The 16,812-nt window shown below is 33.6% G+C and overlaps 3 protein-coding genes across 6 annotated transcripts; 2 read left to right on the plus strand and 1 right to left on the minus strand.

Annotated features, from left to right (window-relative positions):
* Positions 1 to 949: 949 nt before the first annotated feature.
* LOC112756987 (uncharacterized) lies at positions 950 to 4,789 on the minus strand. The gene is made up of 5 exons (XM_072219547.1): positions 4,588 to 4,789; positions 4,427 to 4,498; positions 3,562 to 3,717; positions 1,292 to 1,525; positions 950 to 1,206 (listed from the first exon to the last, which is right to left on the minus strand). Exons 3-5 carry the CDS (start codon positions 3,652 to 3,654, stop codon positions 1,174 to 1,176), a joined length of 360 nt encoding a protein of 119 aa, XP_072075648.1. The 5' UTR covers positions 3,655 to 3,717; positions 4,427 to 4,498; positions 4,588 to 4,789; the 3' UTR covers positions 950 to 1,173.
* A 600-nt stretch (positions 4,790 to 5,389) lies between these two features.
* Positions 5,390 to 11,183, plus strand: LOC112759015 (DEAD-box ATP-dependent RNA helicase 57). Of its 4 annotated transcripts, none has more exons than XM_025807827.3 (13): positions 5,390 to 5,842; positions 6,216 to 6,287; positions 7,170 to 7,467; positions 7,608 to 7,726; positions 7,816 to 7,907; positions 8,047 to 8,143; positions 8,307 to 8,387; positions 8,472 to 8,704; positions 9,417 to 9,611; positions 9,692 to 9,782; positions 10,168 to 10,290; positions 10,487 to 10,637; positions 10,759 to 11,183. In XM_025807827.3, the coding sequence occupies exons 3-13, from the start codon at positions 7,248 to 7,250 to the stop codon at positions 10,956 to 10,958; spliced, it is 1,602 nt and encodes a 533-aa protein (XP_025663612.1). In that variant the 5' UTR covers positions 5,390 to 5,842; positions 6,216 to 6,287; positions 7,170 to 7,247; the 3' UTR covers positions 10,959 to 11,183. The 4 variants fall into 4 exon arrangements, with proteins under 4 accessions (XP_025663612.1, XP_025663609.1, XP_025663611.1 ...); XM_025807824.3 differs by having other exon boundaries at positions 5,397 to 5,842; positions 7,596 to 7,726; XM_025807826.3 differs by lacking the exon at positions 6,216 to 6,287 and having other exon boundaries at positions 5,403 to 5,842; positions 7,596 to 7,726.
* Positions 11,184 to 11,777: 594 nt separating this feature from the next.
* Positions 11,778 to 16,791, plus strand: LOC112759016 (beta-1,4-xylosyltransferase IRX9). The gene is made up of 3 exons (XM_025807828.3): positions 11,778 to 13,678; positions 14,200 to 14,431; positions 16,493 to 16,791. Exons 1-3 carry the CDS (start codon positions 13,026 to 13,028, stop codon positions 16,622 to 16,624), a joined length of 1,017 nt encoding a protein of 338 aa, XP_025663613.1. The 5' UTR covers positions 11,778 to 13,025; the 3' UTR covers positions 16,625 to 16,791.
* The last annotated feature ends 21 nt before the right edge of the window (positions 16,792 to 16,812 follow it).

A 16,812-nucleotide genomic window follows, 5' to 3' on the forward strand; every position in this document is an offset into this window, starting at 1 on the left:
GCCATACCAGTACGATCACCTGCTCCAATTTGCATTATATACTATGATTTTGTTTTGTTATAACATCTATCTTAATTTAACGATGGATGCATACACCTTAAATATTAGATGGTCAACGAATAAGGTAGAGTAAGGATGACCATAGACTTGGTGTATGGACCTCATAATCTAAGGAGAGAAGACATTCAAAGACTTACTATTGAAAATTGGAATAAGAAGATGCCCAAAAATATCACTTAGTCTTAAGGTGTAATCTTTCAGAGTCTATGTTAAAAATTATATAATTTCTAAAATTGTGAAAATGTAATTGTCTTTATTGCCTTGTGTAATCTTTCAGAGTCCATGTTAAAAATTATATAATTTCTAAAATTGTAGAAATGTAATTACCTTGCCTTGTGTTTTGTCACTGCCAACCCTTATATACTTTTAACTAGTTCAAGTTGTTTTTCTTTACTATAGATGAATGGGAAAATTTTTATGCCAAGAAAAACCCAAAAGTAATGATGACGTGATGAGTATATATCTAAGTGAGTTTCTCATTGTAATAATTCTGGTCTTATAGGCATCAATGGTTTGTGTCTTTCAAAATTACTTTTACACTTAAGATGGTTCAAATACCCCTTATAAATACCTGATAGACTATTTGGATTAAGATGTACATTTGGATTGGTTTCTTGACTTTATTTTCATAAGAACTTTTTTATTACAAAAATACTTTTGCAATTGAATTGGTTCATTCAATATTTTTCAAAAAAAAATTTACTACAAAAGCCATTTTGCATTTGAATATACAACATAAAAAAGACATTGATGAAGATAATTCATTAGAGTTTGTAAGTCATGCACTCATGGTATTATCTTATCAGAATGGTTGATCTAAGTATTTAAATAATAAAGGTTCAACAATAATATTGTGAGTACAATACCGTGAGTACAATTCATCAGAGTTACTGTCCACAAGAATCTCCATATCAAATACTTCAACACAGCCATCAGAATTCATTGAACTAATACCGTGAGTACAATTCATTTAAGAAAAATAAATTACAAAAGGACAAAATATCTGTACAGTTCACATACTAACAACACTAGAATATTGAAAAGGTTCAGAAAGACAATGTAACATCTCAAAAGCAAAAAGCTCATCTGTTCTGTAAATTAAGTTATTTTTCACTATTGGTTCCAAGTATTCCTAGCTTTCATGGCCTATATAAACATATCAATGGTCATGTCAAAAAGCATGAAGAATTATTTTGTAGAGGTTAAAGCACAAAATACAAATAATTTTCACCTGTAAGAGCCATTGATGCCTAATATTTTGCAGAGTCGTTGGTTGGGCAGCTACTGTACCCTGTGGTGTTGGAAACAAGTTAGTAAGAGTTGGATAAAATTGGACCCTTGAAAGCGATCCTATGACCGCCTCTCCCATATTTGATTGAGAATCCATGAGCTTAGTACTAGACTCCGCAGTACAATTACGCCCATTATTCTCACTCCTAGTGGCACCAAGAGTCTCTTTTGCTGCCTATCAAGCATGTCAAAATAAATAAAAAACAATTAATTACAACCTATTGTCACATTTTCTTCCTTATTATATCTATACATAGATGGAATTACACAACCAAAATATTTAACCATGCTATGAGAATAAATATGATTAACATACTAATATGAAAATAATTGATAAAAAATTTTCCAAAAACAAAATTTAGCAATCATTGCATAAATATCCTCATCTGTATCTGTACATCGAAAAGGGACATGGTCATAGCTCCGGTCACCTTCATCAACCAACTTTGGACAATGCCTCTTTGTATGACCCTTCACGAAGCAATTTGAACATGACCTTTTCCTAGTTTCACTCTTCTTGAGTTTGGGTGCACCTTTAGTCTTTGCGACACATGGATCACCAACAAATTCAGCAACAAGATGCAATACATCAAACCTTTTTTAGCATCATTTGCAGTGCTTGACTGTTTGATTATTAGTATACTTCTTTGCATCTTGGGTCCATTTTTTTAGAATTAGATTTTCTGGCAATTCATCTATATTCTCTCGTCTCAGCACACACAACATATGACTACAAGGATACCCTTCGTGATCCCAATGACAGCATTCACACTTCAATTTCTTCTCATTGCGATCATATACAACTGTAAATATTTTGACTCTATCTTAAAAAGCACAAATCTTGTATACTATAGTTGTGGAAAGGGGCTAACTATGTATAATGTCTAAAGAAACCACTTCTTCAATTTGCTTTCTCATTAGTTTGAATATCTTTCTAGTGTAGATGTTTGCAGCACAAAACTTGAGAGACTGTAAGCCATCCAGTTGTCAAAACAGGATCAGAATTGCTTGTCTTGAATTGAGCAACCATCTCATTGTTGCGATAATCTCGTAAAGCCCGCTCAAGATTCTCCACCAACTCTAAAATGCTGCCTTGAATGAAAAAATCTCTTTATGAAGTATTTCTAAAACCAGCACAAAATTTATCTCAAAGAAACGCCCTAGCCCAACTTTCTTTGTTTTCATATTGTTTGTCAATCCATGACGTGTCACTACCACCAAGCTCTTCAACCAATTTTGACCATTCCTCCTCAAATTCATCAACATTCTACTTGGCATAAATGAACTTTTTAAATGATTCACATAAGTCTAGGTCCTTGATTCTCAAAGTAGCATTTTTTTGAAGATGCCATCCGCACAATTTATGGGTTATATTTGAAAAAATCTCATTCATCGCCTCTTTCATAGCCTCGTCTGCATCAGTTACAACAACTTTAGGATGCTTGTTCATCATAACCTCTAAAAAATTAGCCAGTAGCCACTTGTACGTAGATGTCATTTCATTATCAAGTATGGCAAACCCGAATATACACGTTTGCTTGTGATGGTTACTCCCAGAAAAGATTACCAAGGGTTTCTTGTACTTATCAGCTCGGCATATTCCTTCGGCCGAAAATAAGCTACCCAACCGATCCGTCGCAGTTGAACTATATCGTGCCATAGCCATCGGGTCAACGTCAGCCTTTTCAAATAGGTAGCTTATGGTGGCGTTGGCATCACCACCTAAAATGCGTAACCATCGACTCCTATCAAGGTGGTTATCTAAGTCTTTCTTTGTAAAATCAGCTCTGACATACCCACCACCTTGCCCAGCCATAAACCCCATAATTTGAGATGTTGGCACACCATACATATGGATGATGTCAGCTTGTGCCTTGTTTGCATTAGTTAACTGCCGATGGTTCAGAATTAGGTGAACCATGCATTGTGGTACTAAGTCATGGTTATGTTCATCGAACAAATTCTTAACCCTCTAAACAGTTGCACATTTATCAAAGTATAAACACAATTTAGCTTGACAATTAGTTGGTGTCTCAACCCTTCGTTTCCTTTTTTGTGAACATTGTCATAGTATTTCTTCTCTCTCAATCCGACCCTATTACAAAAGAATTTTTGCTTTGAGTAACAATCATCTTTGGTTTTCACAAAATCACCTTTCCAAACTCCAAAGCCAACATATTTGGCATATCTCACATACATATCATATGCTACCTCAAATGTTGAAAATGTATGATTGATAATATCTTCAGCGATAACAATTCCACACTGCTTGCAGCCACTACATTGATATTTTTCCGTTCTCATCTCTTAGTCCAAGCTACAATCATTGTCATTAGCTGAACTCACTTCCATAGTTTCCATCGCTATCTGAAAATTACCTAAATAAAGTATATCAATGTGCAATTTAATATCAAAGTAAATATGTATATAATATAATATTACTCAATTCACTCAATTCAGACCTAGCTTAATAAATTAGAGGGGACAATTACTCATTTTTAGAATAATGATCAAAAAATGATGTGGTAGAAAAAACATTATTCTACATTATTACAAGGGTTATTATTGAATATGCTCAACTTTAAAACAGGTAAAAATTTTATAAATTTTTGGATGGCTATTTATTCCCATTTTCAAAAGTCATGAAACACTATCCTTAAAACCCTATTCTGGCAAAGAATTTGTCAACGAATTTTATTAATTTAAAGAATTTATTTATGATATTTTATCACCATTTACCTCTAATATGAAAGAGTATATTCTAGAATACATGAAAACAAAATTTATTCCTTGTGTGTTTAGCTAAAATTAGGCTCAATGCAAGTAATCACCACAAATTTTGAACAAATAAATAGTTTACAAATTAATATTTATATCAATGATTAAAGTTCAGCAACATAAATTACTATTATCAATTAAAAAGAATAACCTAACAATTAGCAATTACAATTACAAATTATCAACGAAACCAAGAATTAGAACAGAAAAAAATTAAAAATATAGAGATCCATTACTTCATTTTTGTTGGAAGGTAGTGAATAAAGGAGTAAAGTGCTAGTGGTTCGTGGATGCTTACCTGACGAAAGATGCGACAACAGCTGTCGAGAGTGCTAGTGGTGACGAGATTTAAACAGTCGTGTTATACCTCCTGTGAGAGAGGACCATCGAAAATTTAGTGGTGGGAGGGACATGGATTAGTGAAACATTGGGCTCCTTCAAAATCACCACTCTACTTACCTCTTGTTGCAGAAACACAACTTCTATTACTTCTTCTGAAAAATTATTACAAGAAATTCCAACAAATTTTTACCCTCCCCTTCTAAAATTCTTAACCCTTGGTTCAGAGAAAGGAAGAGAGAGTGGGATTGAGGGTCTTGAAAATTGATGGCTCAGAAGAGGGAGGGCGGGAGTAAGGGTTTTAGAAATTGCTGGCTCAGAGAGAAGGCAGGAATGAGATATACCAACTAATAATTAATAAAAATAATTAAAATTAAATTTAACTGTTGTCATAAACCAGTTTATTTTTTATATTGGTCCAACCAGATTCATTCAACACATTAAACTAAAATAAAAAAATTATGTTATTCTAATTTTAATTTCTGTCCATAAAAAAGGACACATATCCATAAGATCTTTAATCCCAAAATATATCCAATGGTCCAGCTTTTAGATTCAACGGAAGTCATTTTTCATGATTTCATTGGAGTGACCGTCTAAAAGATATTTTAAAATTTCATATGATGTAGAATATAATTATATTTTTTTGTGTTTATTTATAATCTTATATATTATTTATTTATTTTTGTTTAAGATTTAGAATTTAGCAAGGTTTTAAAAATTGGTTTGAACTGGGCCAATCGAACTGGTCGAATTGAACCAGCAAAGAAAGTGAGTCGACTAATAGACATGATTGCCGGTTTTAAAAAACTTTCGGACTGTCGAACCGGTCAGAGACCGCCTGGTCAAATCGAACCGGCCGGTTTTCACATTTTGAAGGAAACGACGCCGTTTCGTTCATGCAAAAAAAAAGGAGAACCCTAATTCAGTTCCCTAAGCTCAGCAGTCAGCAGTTTACTCACTTACTCAGCATTTCCCTCAGAAGTCGTCCCATCACTTGCTCCGTCTAGCCCCCGCCGTGTCACCGCCGTCGTCGCAAGCCGCAACTGCTCGAGGCCGCCATTCCCAGTACGATCATCTCCGACAGTTCTCGAAGCCGCCGTCCCCATTGCAACTCGTCTCGCGTCGTTCCTCCGTCGCGCAGCCGCTGTTCCGCCGCGCCGGCTCTGTTCCACCTCGTTCCAGCCCTTCTCTGCTCCAGTTCCGCCACGACCCACCTCCTCTGCTCCAGTTCCTCCGCGCACCACCCTCCTCTGCCCCAGTTCCGCCGTGCACCACCCTCATCGGCTCCAGTTCCGCGCCGGTCCGGACCACCTCTTCTCCAGTTCTACCGCGTCCAGTCTTCCGTCGTGCTCCCTCACCTCTGCTCTAGAAGGTATTTTTTCTGTTATTGTTGTTTTAATTGGTTTAGGATTGTTACTCTCTGATTTTTCTTCTTCAATTATTGTTGTTATTACTGTGGTTTTAGGATTGTTGATGATGTTCTTGATTCTGTTATGCTTACTCTTGAATGTTGATGTAGTTCCTGTTTTTTCTGAACAATAAAATCATGTCAGTTTGGCAATTTTTTTTTTTTTTGGTTTTAAATCACTGCTGTTCATTTTGAGTTCAAATGAATAGTGTTCAACTGCAAGTTATGAACATTTGATAATCAATACTAAGTTGAGATTTTGTGCATCTTTCTTGAATTAAAATGGCTGCAGACTCTTGTACATACTTTCACTACATTTTACTTTGTTGAATTAAAGTGACAGGAACTCTAAAGGGTTATGATCAGTTGCTTAACCTTGTCCTAGATGAAGCTGTAGAGTTTCTAAGAGGTAACTAATAGGTGGATCCTGTTTCTTTATTTATGAATTTAACGATTTATCGTGTATGTATTTCTGAAGCTTTGTCTTTCTTATCATGATAATGATTTTTGTAATGTAACTTCTGCATTGTTGCATCTTACGATGAAGTTTGGTAGCAGCAAAGAATATGTGCATCTGGTGAACTTTGTTGCCCTTATTTTGAATGAAGTAGTTAAGAGTATGATTTATCATTTGTCTTGTTGTCAAAAAGTTTCTTCATTAAATTTATTATTTCACCACACTAAGCTAGATCAATTTTCTTGTGTCACAAATTTTAAGGATTAAGAAAAGGGATGTTTACTGATTCATGAGAGTGAGGGCTGAATGAGTAACGAGCTATTAACTGGCATGCTTTAGCTTCAATTATGCTGAAGCTATGATCAAACTCTATGATGTAAATATCTCAAGACGGCCACTTTACCTGAGTGAGAGGTCCATTTAAAATAACCCTAACTATGTGCAGAATTAGCACAGAATTTTTTGGTGCTGAAAGCTGAATAATATAAACATTTGGTTTAAAAATATTTGACATTGTTCTCACTTTAAGTGGGGATTACTTATTTTCATTGAATCTGTCTTTTTACATATGCTTTCTTTCAGATTTATCAAGTCAAACAGCAAAATTAAGATTTCCATACAAATATTGAGTTCACTGTAATTATGTTTAGTATGCTTATTTATATTTTATTATAGAACGGTTATTTCAGTTGAACCGGTGAAACCAGTGAACCAATGAACCAGTAGCTAGAGCGGTTCGATGACCGGTTTGGTTTTCAAAATCTTGGAATTTAGTATAAAGATACCTTTGTTGGCAAGTGTTGCTAAAAATGAGAAATTTTGTTGGTCATGTAGATTGTTCAGCAGGAAATAGTTATCTTTGAGAAGGTGTAGAGGGGAGTAGCTAGTGGGGGAAAGAGATTTTCAATCGCTATGGCCAACAACTCGTCGTTTTTGTTTTCCGGCATTCGTTTTGACAGAAAGAAGTTTGGAAACGACATTGCCAGGTTCGGGAAGAACAAAACCACTGATGACGATACCGCCCTCAAGATTACAGACCCTGTTGAACTCAAAACCGAGAAAACGACGGGGGAACAATTCCAACAGAAACCACCTTCTTCGAAGAAGCGGAAGCGCAAGGGAACCTCTTCTGGTACTCTCTCACTTTTCTTCTTTTGCTTATTCTGCCTCTTTAGCACCCGATTTATTCTATTGAACTCTGTATCTTACTCTTTAACTTCGTTTCTGTTCTTGATTAATCAATTACTTGACAAATAAAAGATGCGGTTGAAGGATTCAGTGTATTTAGAAATTCTGCTTCTGCGGCGGAGCCTGTGGATAAATCGAATGATGCAGTGAGGGCTGATGATGAGGCCATTCAGCTGAAGAAGGAACACAATAGGCAACTTGAGGTTCTTTTATGTCTCTTCTGCAACTTAATAATTTCGATTGAACTTATAATTTGAATTTAGCTTATATATATTCGCCATGTTTGTTTCAGCGAGATGCTATATTCAGGAAGAAGAATAACATCCATGTGGCTGGGTATAACGTGCCATCCCCGCTTCAAAGTTTTGATGAATTGAAAACTAGGTATGTTATTTAGCCTTTTAATGTTCCGTGTTATAACAAATATTTCATCTACTAGAACTGTCTATATTTTGTTTGATGTTTGTTCTGCTTATCATGTTTACACGATCAACATGATTCAGAATCTGAAAATTGGTTGCAGATACAAATGTCCAAGATATTTAATGCGCAATATCACAGAACTTGGATTCAAAGAACCAACTCCAATCCAGAGGCAGGCTATTCCAGTACTTTTGCAGGTCTGGATTCTGCATTGAGTTGCTTTGAAGTCTTTTGTTCCTTAGAGATTATTACTGTGGTTCGATCAAGATTCGTTTCGTCTTGTTACTGCCCAACTTAGGTGTTAGTGATGTTCTTTTACTGCTATGTTGAATTGAATATTCCTTCAATGATTTGGGTTAGGATCGGGAATGCTTTGCTTGTGCACCTACTGGCTCTGGAAAAACCTTCGCGTTTGTGTGTCCTATGCTTATGAAACTCAAGGTGTTCCTTTTATTGTTCAACTGTCTTTGTATTTTCCAACTTCCTCATGTCCATGGTTCCTATAAACTAACTGTATTTTTACAGGGGCCAGAAACAGGTGCCATTCGCGCTGTTATACTTTGTCATACGCGTGAATTATCTGCTCAAACATACCGAGAGTGCAAAAAGCTTGCCAAGGGAAAAAAGTTTCGTATCAAGTTAATGACTAAACATCTTTCTAGAAATGCTGATTTTTCAAAATTTCCATGTGATATACTTATATCCACGCCACTTCGGTTACGCTTGGCTATCCGGAGGAAGAAGGTTGATCTCAGCAGGTGTGTGATGATGAGTATTCTATTCTTGACTAAAATTTGAAGTCCTAGGATTGCTACTGATGACTTGCATTTTTTGTTGATAGATATAGCCTAGACGCTTGTCCTGTCGTTTTAGTTGAATCGTTTATGTAGTGAGTTTTAAATCTGTTAGAACCTTGTTTTTAGCATTTTAGGAGGAACATTCCTGTCAAAATTTGGAAATATTTTCCTGGGATGGTATGTATGTTAACCATGAGGAGCACTTTGTTGCTTTTAATGGAAGTGTGCTAACTCAAAAATTAAAGCGCTAGCTTGGTGGTGAAATTAATTAGGATGCAGTCACAGTTATAATAGAGTTTCTGATATCAATAAGCTACATACCTTGTTTTTGTTTGTGGAGATTATTTGTAGTGCAACATTTTATTACTACTGGTTTCAAATCCTAAACTAGTGGGCACAACTGGTAGTTAGGTGGACTTTTACCATTGTTTATCTGATTTGTTTTTTCCCTTTACACCAGTGAATTAGACACATGACCAGTTGATCAGTCAATTACTCCGTTAACTGGCAAAACAAATATCAAGAATTGAATTCTAAACCGGACTAGTTGTTTATATAAATATATAAGGGTTTTTCTGTTTCAATGAACTGGTAGACATTCAATGTTTCAATGTCATCTACTGAATTGCTTATAATGTGTTGGTTTTGTTTCCAACTATTCTGGATGTTGCAGAGTTGAGTTTCTTGTATTGGATGAATCCGATAAGCTGTTTGAGCCTGAACTGTTTAAGCAGATTGATTCTATTATCAAAGCATGTTCAAATCCCTCAATAATACGCTCACTATTCAGTGCCACTTTACCTGATTTTGTTGAGGATCGAGCTCGAGAACTCATGCATGATGCTGTTCGGGTAATTATTGGCAGAAAGTAAGTTCGTTGCAAAAGTTTTACACAGCATTATATTATTCTAACTTGCCTTCACATTCTAATGCCTTTATGTAAATCAGGAATATGGCTTCTGAAACAATTAAGCAAAAGTTGATTTTTACTGGAAGTGAAGAAGGAAAACTTCTAGCAATTCGTCAAAGCTTTGCAGAGGTACATGAATGCTTTACGTTTCATTTTGATTTTCCAATGCATAAAGAGATTTGTGTCTCACGATTACAGTTAGTTATTGTAATATGTTAATTTAAAAAGAAATCAGAAGCACTGGCTAATGCAGTTTATAATTGATCTGTATTTTCCAATTGTTAATTTATCTTTTTGATCATTTGATGTTTTTTTTTTTTTCTCACTATGTGCTTTCCTATATTTAATTGAACATTCCTTTTGACTAAAATGTTTACCGCAGTGCTGTAACAGTTACCTTTGGAATTCATCCACGGTGTAATATTGCAGCATTGCCTATTAGCTCATTCCTTGCAGTATTTCCCTTTTATTTGACTTTCATAACGAGCTTTTTTCTCACTGCAATGTCCTGTAGAGTCTAAATCCTCCAGTATTGCTTTTTGTGCAAAGCAAGGAGCGAGCCAAGGAGCTGTATGGTGAACTTGCATTTGACAATATTAGAGTGGATGTCATCCATTCTGATCTGTCTCAAGAACAGGTAATTCTCATGAATATAGTCAAATTATGTTGTTCTTGTATTCTTCTGATAGCTCTTCTACTCATCATTAGTATAGTTCCAGCGAAATCTGTTTTTGATGTTCGCTTCTGATTTTAGTATGTACTACACTAACTACTACAGAATACATGGTAATTTAGTAGTTTTTCGTTGTTTTAATTTTTTGAAATGTATTCAGAGGGAAAATGCTGTTGATAACTTCAGAGCTGGCAAAACATGGGTTTTGATTGCCACTGATGTAGTTGCTCGGGGCATGGATTTCAAAGGTGTGAACTGTGTGATCAATTATGATTTCCCAGATTCTGCTGCCGCATATATCCACAGGATTGGTACGTGTAGTTACTATACCTGTTTAAATCTTGAAGAAACATTTAGGATAACTATAGTTTGGATTATTCATTCATTTTCTCCTGGGGCCTTGTTGAATAGAAATTGTTAATTTTTCAATAGGTCGATCTGGCAGAGCAGGGAGGGCAGGAGAAGCAATTACTTTGTACACGGAGGAAGACATTCCATTCTTGCGGAACGTAGCTAATTTAATGGCAGCATCAGGTTGTGAGGTTCCATCATGGCTCATGGACTTACAAAAAAAGAAGTGGAGAAAACACCGGCCAAAAAGAGATTCAATCTCAACCAAACCAGATATATAATCAGATTACTTTTTTTTTTTGAAACAAAAAAATGACGGATATTTAACAGTAGAGGAATTTACAGGAATCTTAGGAGTTATTCCTCGCCTCAAAAAATAGAGAAATTTAAAATCGAGACAAGTGAGAGGGTGGGGCGTAAACATTTTTGTTAATGGAAGTTCACACCTTGATTTTTGTAAACAGTACTATATTGCCTGCATATCCAAGTGGAGCCATGTTGTGTTATGTTTTTGAAAGGGGATTTCGATTTGTCCCTTGCCTTGTGATCTTAGATATATTTTGCGGGTTCCTTGGATATGTTTTTTCTATTTTTTTCTCTTTTTTTTGGTCATAAATTGTCAACAGAAATTAATTTAAAAATAGGTTGAAAAATGGTGTATCTTGGTGTGTTATGCAGAAATGTGGATTTTCGTCCTCAACCTACGTTTGTTAGTAGAAGCAATTAAAAAAAGAAACTCGCACCTGCAAAACGCAAAGCAATTAAAAAAAAAGAAACTCGCACCTGCAAAACGCAAAACCTGCAGCTTTGACCACTTTTCCCTTGAAAGAGCAAAATGGCAAAATGCAATTTGCGTTTTGTAGGTGCATTGTGTTAAAACGCCGTGCATATTTGACATGTATACATTGATTTGACCGTTTTTCTCTTTTATATGCTTTGCTCCCATATGTATTTTGCAACCCGTTTTGAGCAAGAAGAATTTTTTTTGGTTTCGCAGGTGAGTCTTGGAGTTTGATATTCTATATTATTGGTATTTTATTCCTTAGAGTTATGGTTTATCCTTTCTGTCTCCGGTTTTACGCTTTCGAGGGTGTTGTGTTTTTTTTTTTTTTACGGTTTTGCTTCAACTTTCCTTCAAAACTTTTAGTTATGAATTACTTCAACTATATCTACGTATATATTTTAATTTTTAGAGGTCGTAATACTTCACTATCTTTGTTTTACGACTTAAGCATAAAGCTAACAGTTCGTTCCTGTAGAGCCTGACAGACTAACTATGCTTCTAGGCATACTCTGGATTATGTGTATATGCTACTTAGCATGCATTTTGTAAGGCTGTATTTGGAGTGGAGACTAAGACTGAGATATAGAGATTGAAAGATAGAGACAGAGAGATTGAGACTAAATTAAGTCTTTATATTATATTTGGTGTAAAATGTATTGAATTGAGTTATGTCTAAGTTTCATATTTAATTTAAGATAAATATGAATATTAAGTGGTAGATTTAGAATTTAAAAAGTTAAATGAGAATATTTTTAGAAAGAAATATTATTAAAGTTTCAGTCTTCAATCCTAGAAATATCAATCCCCTCTATTTCCATTTTTTTTGATATACTGAAAAGACTGAAATTTTATGTCTTGCGACTGAAATTTTAATTTTAGTCTCTAACCACCAAATTAAATACTAAATTCTAGTCTCCCAATCTTAATTCTAATCTCTAAAAATATATAAACACTGCCCAACTAACTGCAAAAGATAAACTATTCATCATGCTGATAATAATTAGTTCTATAATTCCGTCTTATCATAAAGAAAAATCATAATTATTTTGACATGAGATTCCAATGTCATTATTAAATTGATTTTTTTTTTTAATTTAGCATCATTTTGGTGGACTGGCCTGGTCAACCCTAAATTAAAAATTAAACCCCAAACCATATATGGCTTAATCACTAATATTAGTTAATTCACTTGGTACATATTCTATAGTTAGATGGGTACCACCCCAACTGCTATTTGGTGCAGATAGCAACTCATGCTCTTAAAAAAAAAAAAAACCTTTTTTAATTAATTATTTTTATAATATTATTACTTTTACTTCAAGTGACAACCAAGTGAAGCAATGAAATACCTCCAAACAAAAGCTAAGCATTCAGTTTGGCGGTACCAATCATAACCTCAATAGTTAGCACCAACGTTTTCCTTAATCAAAAATACCATGTTGTTGTGCCCTTCAAGCACCAATGTTTATATTCCATTACATGGCCTAATTATTCCTCTTCATTCTCTCCCAACCACAACAACTCTTTCATTCCATTGTTCCACTCTAAAAGTTTTGAAATAATAATGGGTTCAGTAGTTGAGAGATCAAAGAAGAAAACCCAGCTATGGAAGAAGGCCATGCTCCATTTTTCTCTCTGTTTTGTTATGGGGTTCTTCACAGGCCTAGCTCCAACCGGTAAATCTTCTATGTTCTCTTCAACCAAAGTTGTTACTTCTTCAAATAGAACAGGTTCTTCACCACAACCTTCGATAAATGTCAATAGAAGTTGGAGCATTTCTCCAATTTCTTCAGTTAATGTTCCTATGAAGCCAAGAATCTCAAAAACAACAATGTTGAATGTGAGGTCACATTCACAATTGAAGCCTAGAAGGCTCATCATCATTGTAACACCAACAAGCACAAAGCTTCCTTACCAAGCAGTGTTTTTGCGGCGGTTGGCAAATACCATTAGGCTTGTTCCACAACCATTGCTTTGGATCGTCGTGGAAGCAAAAACCGAATCCATGGAACTTCCAGGGATGTTGAGGAAGACTGGGATCATGTATAGGCATGTGGTTTTCAAAGAGAACTTCACTGATTTGGAAGCTGAATTGAATCACCAGAGGAACCTTGCTCTTAAGCACATTGAACACCATAGGCTAAGTGGTATTGTTCATTTTGCTGAGCTTTCCAATGTTTATGATCTCCAATTCTTCCAACAACTTAGAGACATTGAGTATGTCACTCTTTCCCTCCTATTTGCTAATCTTGTTTTATTCATGTACCATCATATTTTGTTTACACAGAAAATTAGTATTAAATCAGTCACTTGTATTAAATATATCTTAAAATATAAAATAAATATTAAAAATATGTGAAACAAGATATATATTTATATACAAATATATGATATGACTAATTTAGTAACTGATTTTTTATATATATAATAATTTTAATTCACATAATATAAAACACTTTAAATTTTTAATCAATATAATCATATATATTTATGGGAAGCTCGTGAACTTGGATTAGTGTGTATAGATTAATTATTATATTCTATATTTCCATGTAGTGGGTAGAAGCATTAGAAAAATAAGGAGCGACTGGGAGTTCTTTAGGTATACCAAACTAGCTGGGGGATAGTAACAACAATTATTATGCATTATATTTCACATCTTAGGTGTGATATCAATCAAGTTAAGATTTCCATTGTTAATTATTATTATGATTATGTGTTAATGGCTAATATTGTAGGGTGTTTGGAACATGGCCAACGGCATTGTTAGCTGCAAACAGAAAGAGAGTGATAATAGAAGGACCTGTGTGTGATTCAAGACAAGTCATTGGTTGGCATCTTAGGAATATGAACAATGAAACCGAGACAGTCACTCCTCCAATTCATATTTCAAGCTTTGCATTCAACAGCTCCATTCTCTGGGATCCTGAAAGATGGGGCCGCACCTCATCTGTTCAAGACACCTCGCAGGTAAATATTATCCAATCATATTATGTATATACAAAAAATATTAAATAATATATATATTTATACATAAATATATAATAATGGAAAAGTATGTGGAACCAACTCCAAATCAGCTGAGAATGGAACAATTTAATTAAGGGAGATGCTCCCATAAAGACGCAGAAAACGTCTTTTTTTTTAAAGATATTTTTTAATAATTAAAATTTAATACATATAATCACTTAAATTATGTTATTTTTGTCAAAATTAAGCCAGACAAATTAATTTAACCCAAAAACAGTGAATCAAATTTTGAATCCGTCTAAATTAATATTATTTTTTATAAAAAATGACTACAATACTTCTATTATATAAAATGACTAAAATATTCTTATTATATATATTAATTTTAAGAATCCTAAATTCTAGTTCTTTTATTTGCTATCGTTATAGGATTAGAATTTAAAATTTTCAATATATATATATAAAATAGGGATATTTTAGTTGTGTTTTTATAATAGGGATATTGTAGTAATTTTTTATAAAAAATATTAATTTATATCGGTTCAAAATTTAATTTATTAATTTTTTTGCTAAACTAATTTATCCGATCTAATTTTAATAAAATAATATAATTTAATTGATTATACGTGTTAAATTTTAATTTTTAAAAAACATTTTAAAAAAAAGACGTTTTTGACACCTTTATCTAAGTGACTCCCTTTAATTAATTATAAATATAGTAATTAGTTTTATTTATTTATAATTTAAAATATTGGTTATTAAATGTTTTACCACATTCAAATTAGGAGGAAATACATTCAGTATCATTGCAACGTGAATCACGGAAACTGATTCAATTAACTTCCGTCTCTTCACCCTCCTTCTCTCTCCAAATGCCTAAAATATGATAAATCAGAAAACAGATTCAGAACCATCCAATTTATAAAGAAAAGAAACATCCTAATCTCTAACATAAGTACCATCTACGTAGAGACTTTGAATTTACTCAGAGATATTTGGCTGGTTTTTTGCTAGAACCATCTTAATTCTCTAGCATTATTGTATAATAATTAATTTGATAATTGATTTGATAATTGATTTTTGTGTGTATATAATATTTTTGAATATCATTATGAGAGAATATACGCACATAAAAAATAACATAAGATATTATGTTGATTTATATTAGATTAATTGATTAGATAAATATAAATTTATTTAAGCCGATACACATTCAATTTAATAATAAATAATATATGAGTCGATGTCATATTCAATATGCATAAGAGTAGACTTTTCTCGCCAATATACAAATGCTATCCCTAAAACATAAAACAAAAAGTTGTTTTAACTATTTAATAATTTTGTTGAGACTTTAAAAAATTGGTATCTTCATATATTTCCTAAATCTAAATGATCTGTGATAAACATGATTATGCCTTAACAACTTGAAATTTGTTACTTAGGTTTAGTTAACGTTTGGCCAACCTCCAACTACTTTAGAAAGAAAAAATCAAGGTGAAAAAGAAGAGTAAGATATTAGGTAATTAAAATTTGATTGACTAACCAAGTTGGGTTGGTCTAGTGGTTAGCTCACTAGTCCGCTTAAGCAAGTGTCGGGGGTTCGAATCCCGCCTTGTGCATGCAGCAACCCATTGGCCAGCGGCAAACCCTTAAATGGAGCTCAGTACCGCGACGGATTAGTCCTTGACCTGCCGGGTTGGGGGATACCGTGGGAAACCAAAAAAAAAAAAAAAATTTGATTGACTAGTTCAACTAATCAGAATACTATTATTATGTTGTGTTTTCTACTTATAAGGCAATCCTTCTTCCTTTTGCTACAAGATACAGGTACAACCCATTGTCAATATTATCTTAATTAGAAAACACAGCCCAACATACTAACAATATTATCTCAATAAGAAAATTAAAATAATATATTTTAAATACAAAATAGCAAGACATTCATCACTTTTGCAAAAGAATCTCTACAATGGAATTTTGTTGCTTTTAATTCTTGTCTCTTTTTTACTTCTGAATATCATGTTTGTACTTATTAGCTTGTCTTTTTGGTTTTCTTAGAATTCAATCAAGTTTGTGAAGCAAGTGGTTCTAGAAGATGAGACAAAACTAAAGGGAATTCCACCAGAGGACTGCTCCAAAATTATGCTATGGCGTTTCAATTTTCGTGCTCGCACCATCTCAAATCACTAATTTCTGTCGATTATATCAGATAGCTGAAGATATATAATAATGAACGTTAAAGCAAAACAAAATTTGTCCAGTAATGGAATCATTCATTTTTTTATCTTTACTTTTACAAAATTTTTTTGGCATGTTTAATTGTTTAATAATTTTATTGATTCTTATTATTTTCCAAATTCTTGTTAGCTTATAAAAGT

Source organism: Arachis hypogaea, chromosome 16 (assembly GCF_003086295.3).
Source record: "Arachis hypogaea cultivar Tifrunner chromosome 16, arahy.Tifrunner.gnm2.J5K5, whole genome shotgun sequence".
Taxonomy (NCBI): domain Eukaryota; kingdom Viridiplantae; phylum Streptophyta; class Magnoliopsida; order Fabales; family Fabaceae; genus Arachis; species Arachis hypogaea.

Bases quoted from the DNA above. Each gene is read 5' to 3' on its own strand.
- LOC112756987 (XM_072219547.1), bottom strand. From the start codon at position 3,654: ATGAGAACGGAAAAATATCAATGTAGTGGCTGCAAGCAGTGTGGAATT. The intron at 1,526-3,561 runs GTAGCATATGAT...CATGCTTGATAG, and splicing joins ATACATTTTCAACATTTGAG to GCAGCAAAAGAGACTCTTGG. The intron at 1,207-1,291 runs GTGAAAATTATT...ATGTTTATATAG, and splicing joins GGCATCAATGGCTCTTACAG to GCCATGAAAGCTAGGAATAC.
- LOC112759015 (XM_025807824.3), top strand. From the start codon at position 7,248: ATGGCCAACAACTCGTCGTTTTTGTTTTCCGGCATTCGTTTTGACAGA. The intron at 7,908-8,046 runs GTATGTTATTTA...AATTGGTTGCAG, and splicing joins TTTGATGAATTGAAAACTAG to ATACAAATGTCCAAGATATT. The intron at 9,612-9,691 runs GTAAGTTCGTTG...TATGTAAATCAG, and splicing joins CGGGTAATTATTGGCAGAAA to GAATATGGCTTCTGAAACAA.
- LOC112759016 (XM_025807828.3), top strand. From the start codon at position 13,026: ATGGGTTCAGTAGTTGAGAGATCAAAGAAGAAAACCCAGCTATGGAAG. The intron at 13,679-14,199 runs GTATGTCACTCT...CTAATATTGTAG, and splicing joins CAACAACTTAGAGACATTGA to GGTGTTTGGAACATGGCCAA. The intron at 14,432-16,492 runs GTAAATATTATC...TGGTTTTCTTAG, and splicing joins CTGTTCAAGACACCTCGCAG to AATTCAATCAAGTTTGTGAA.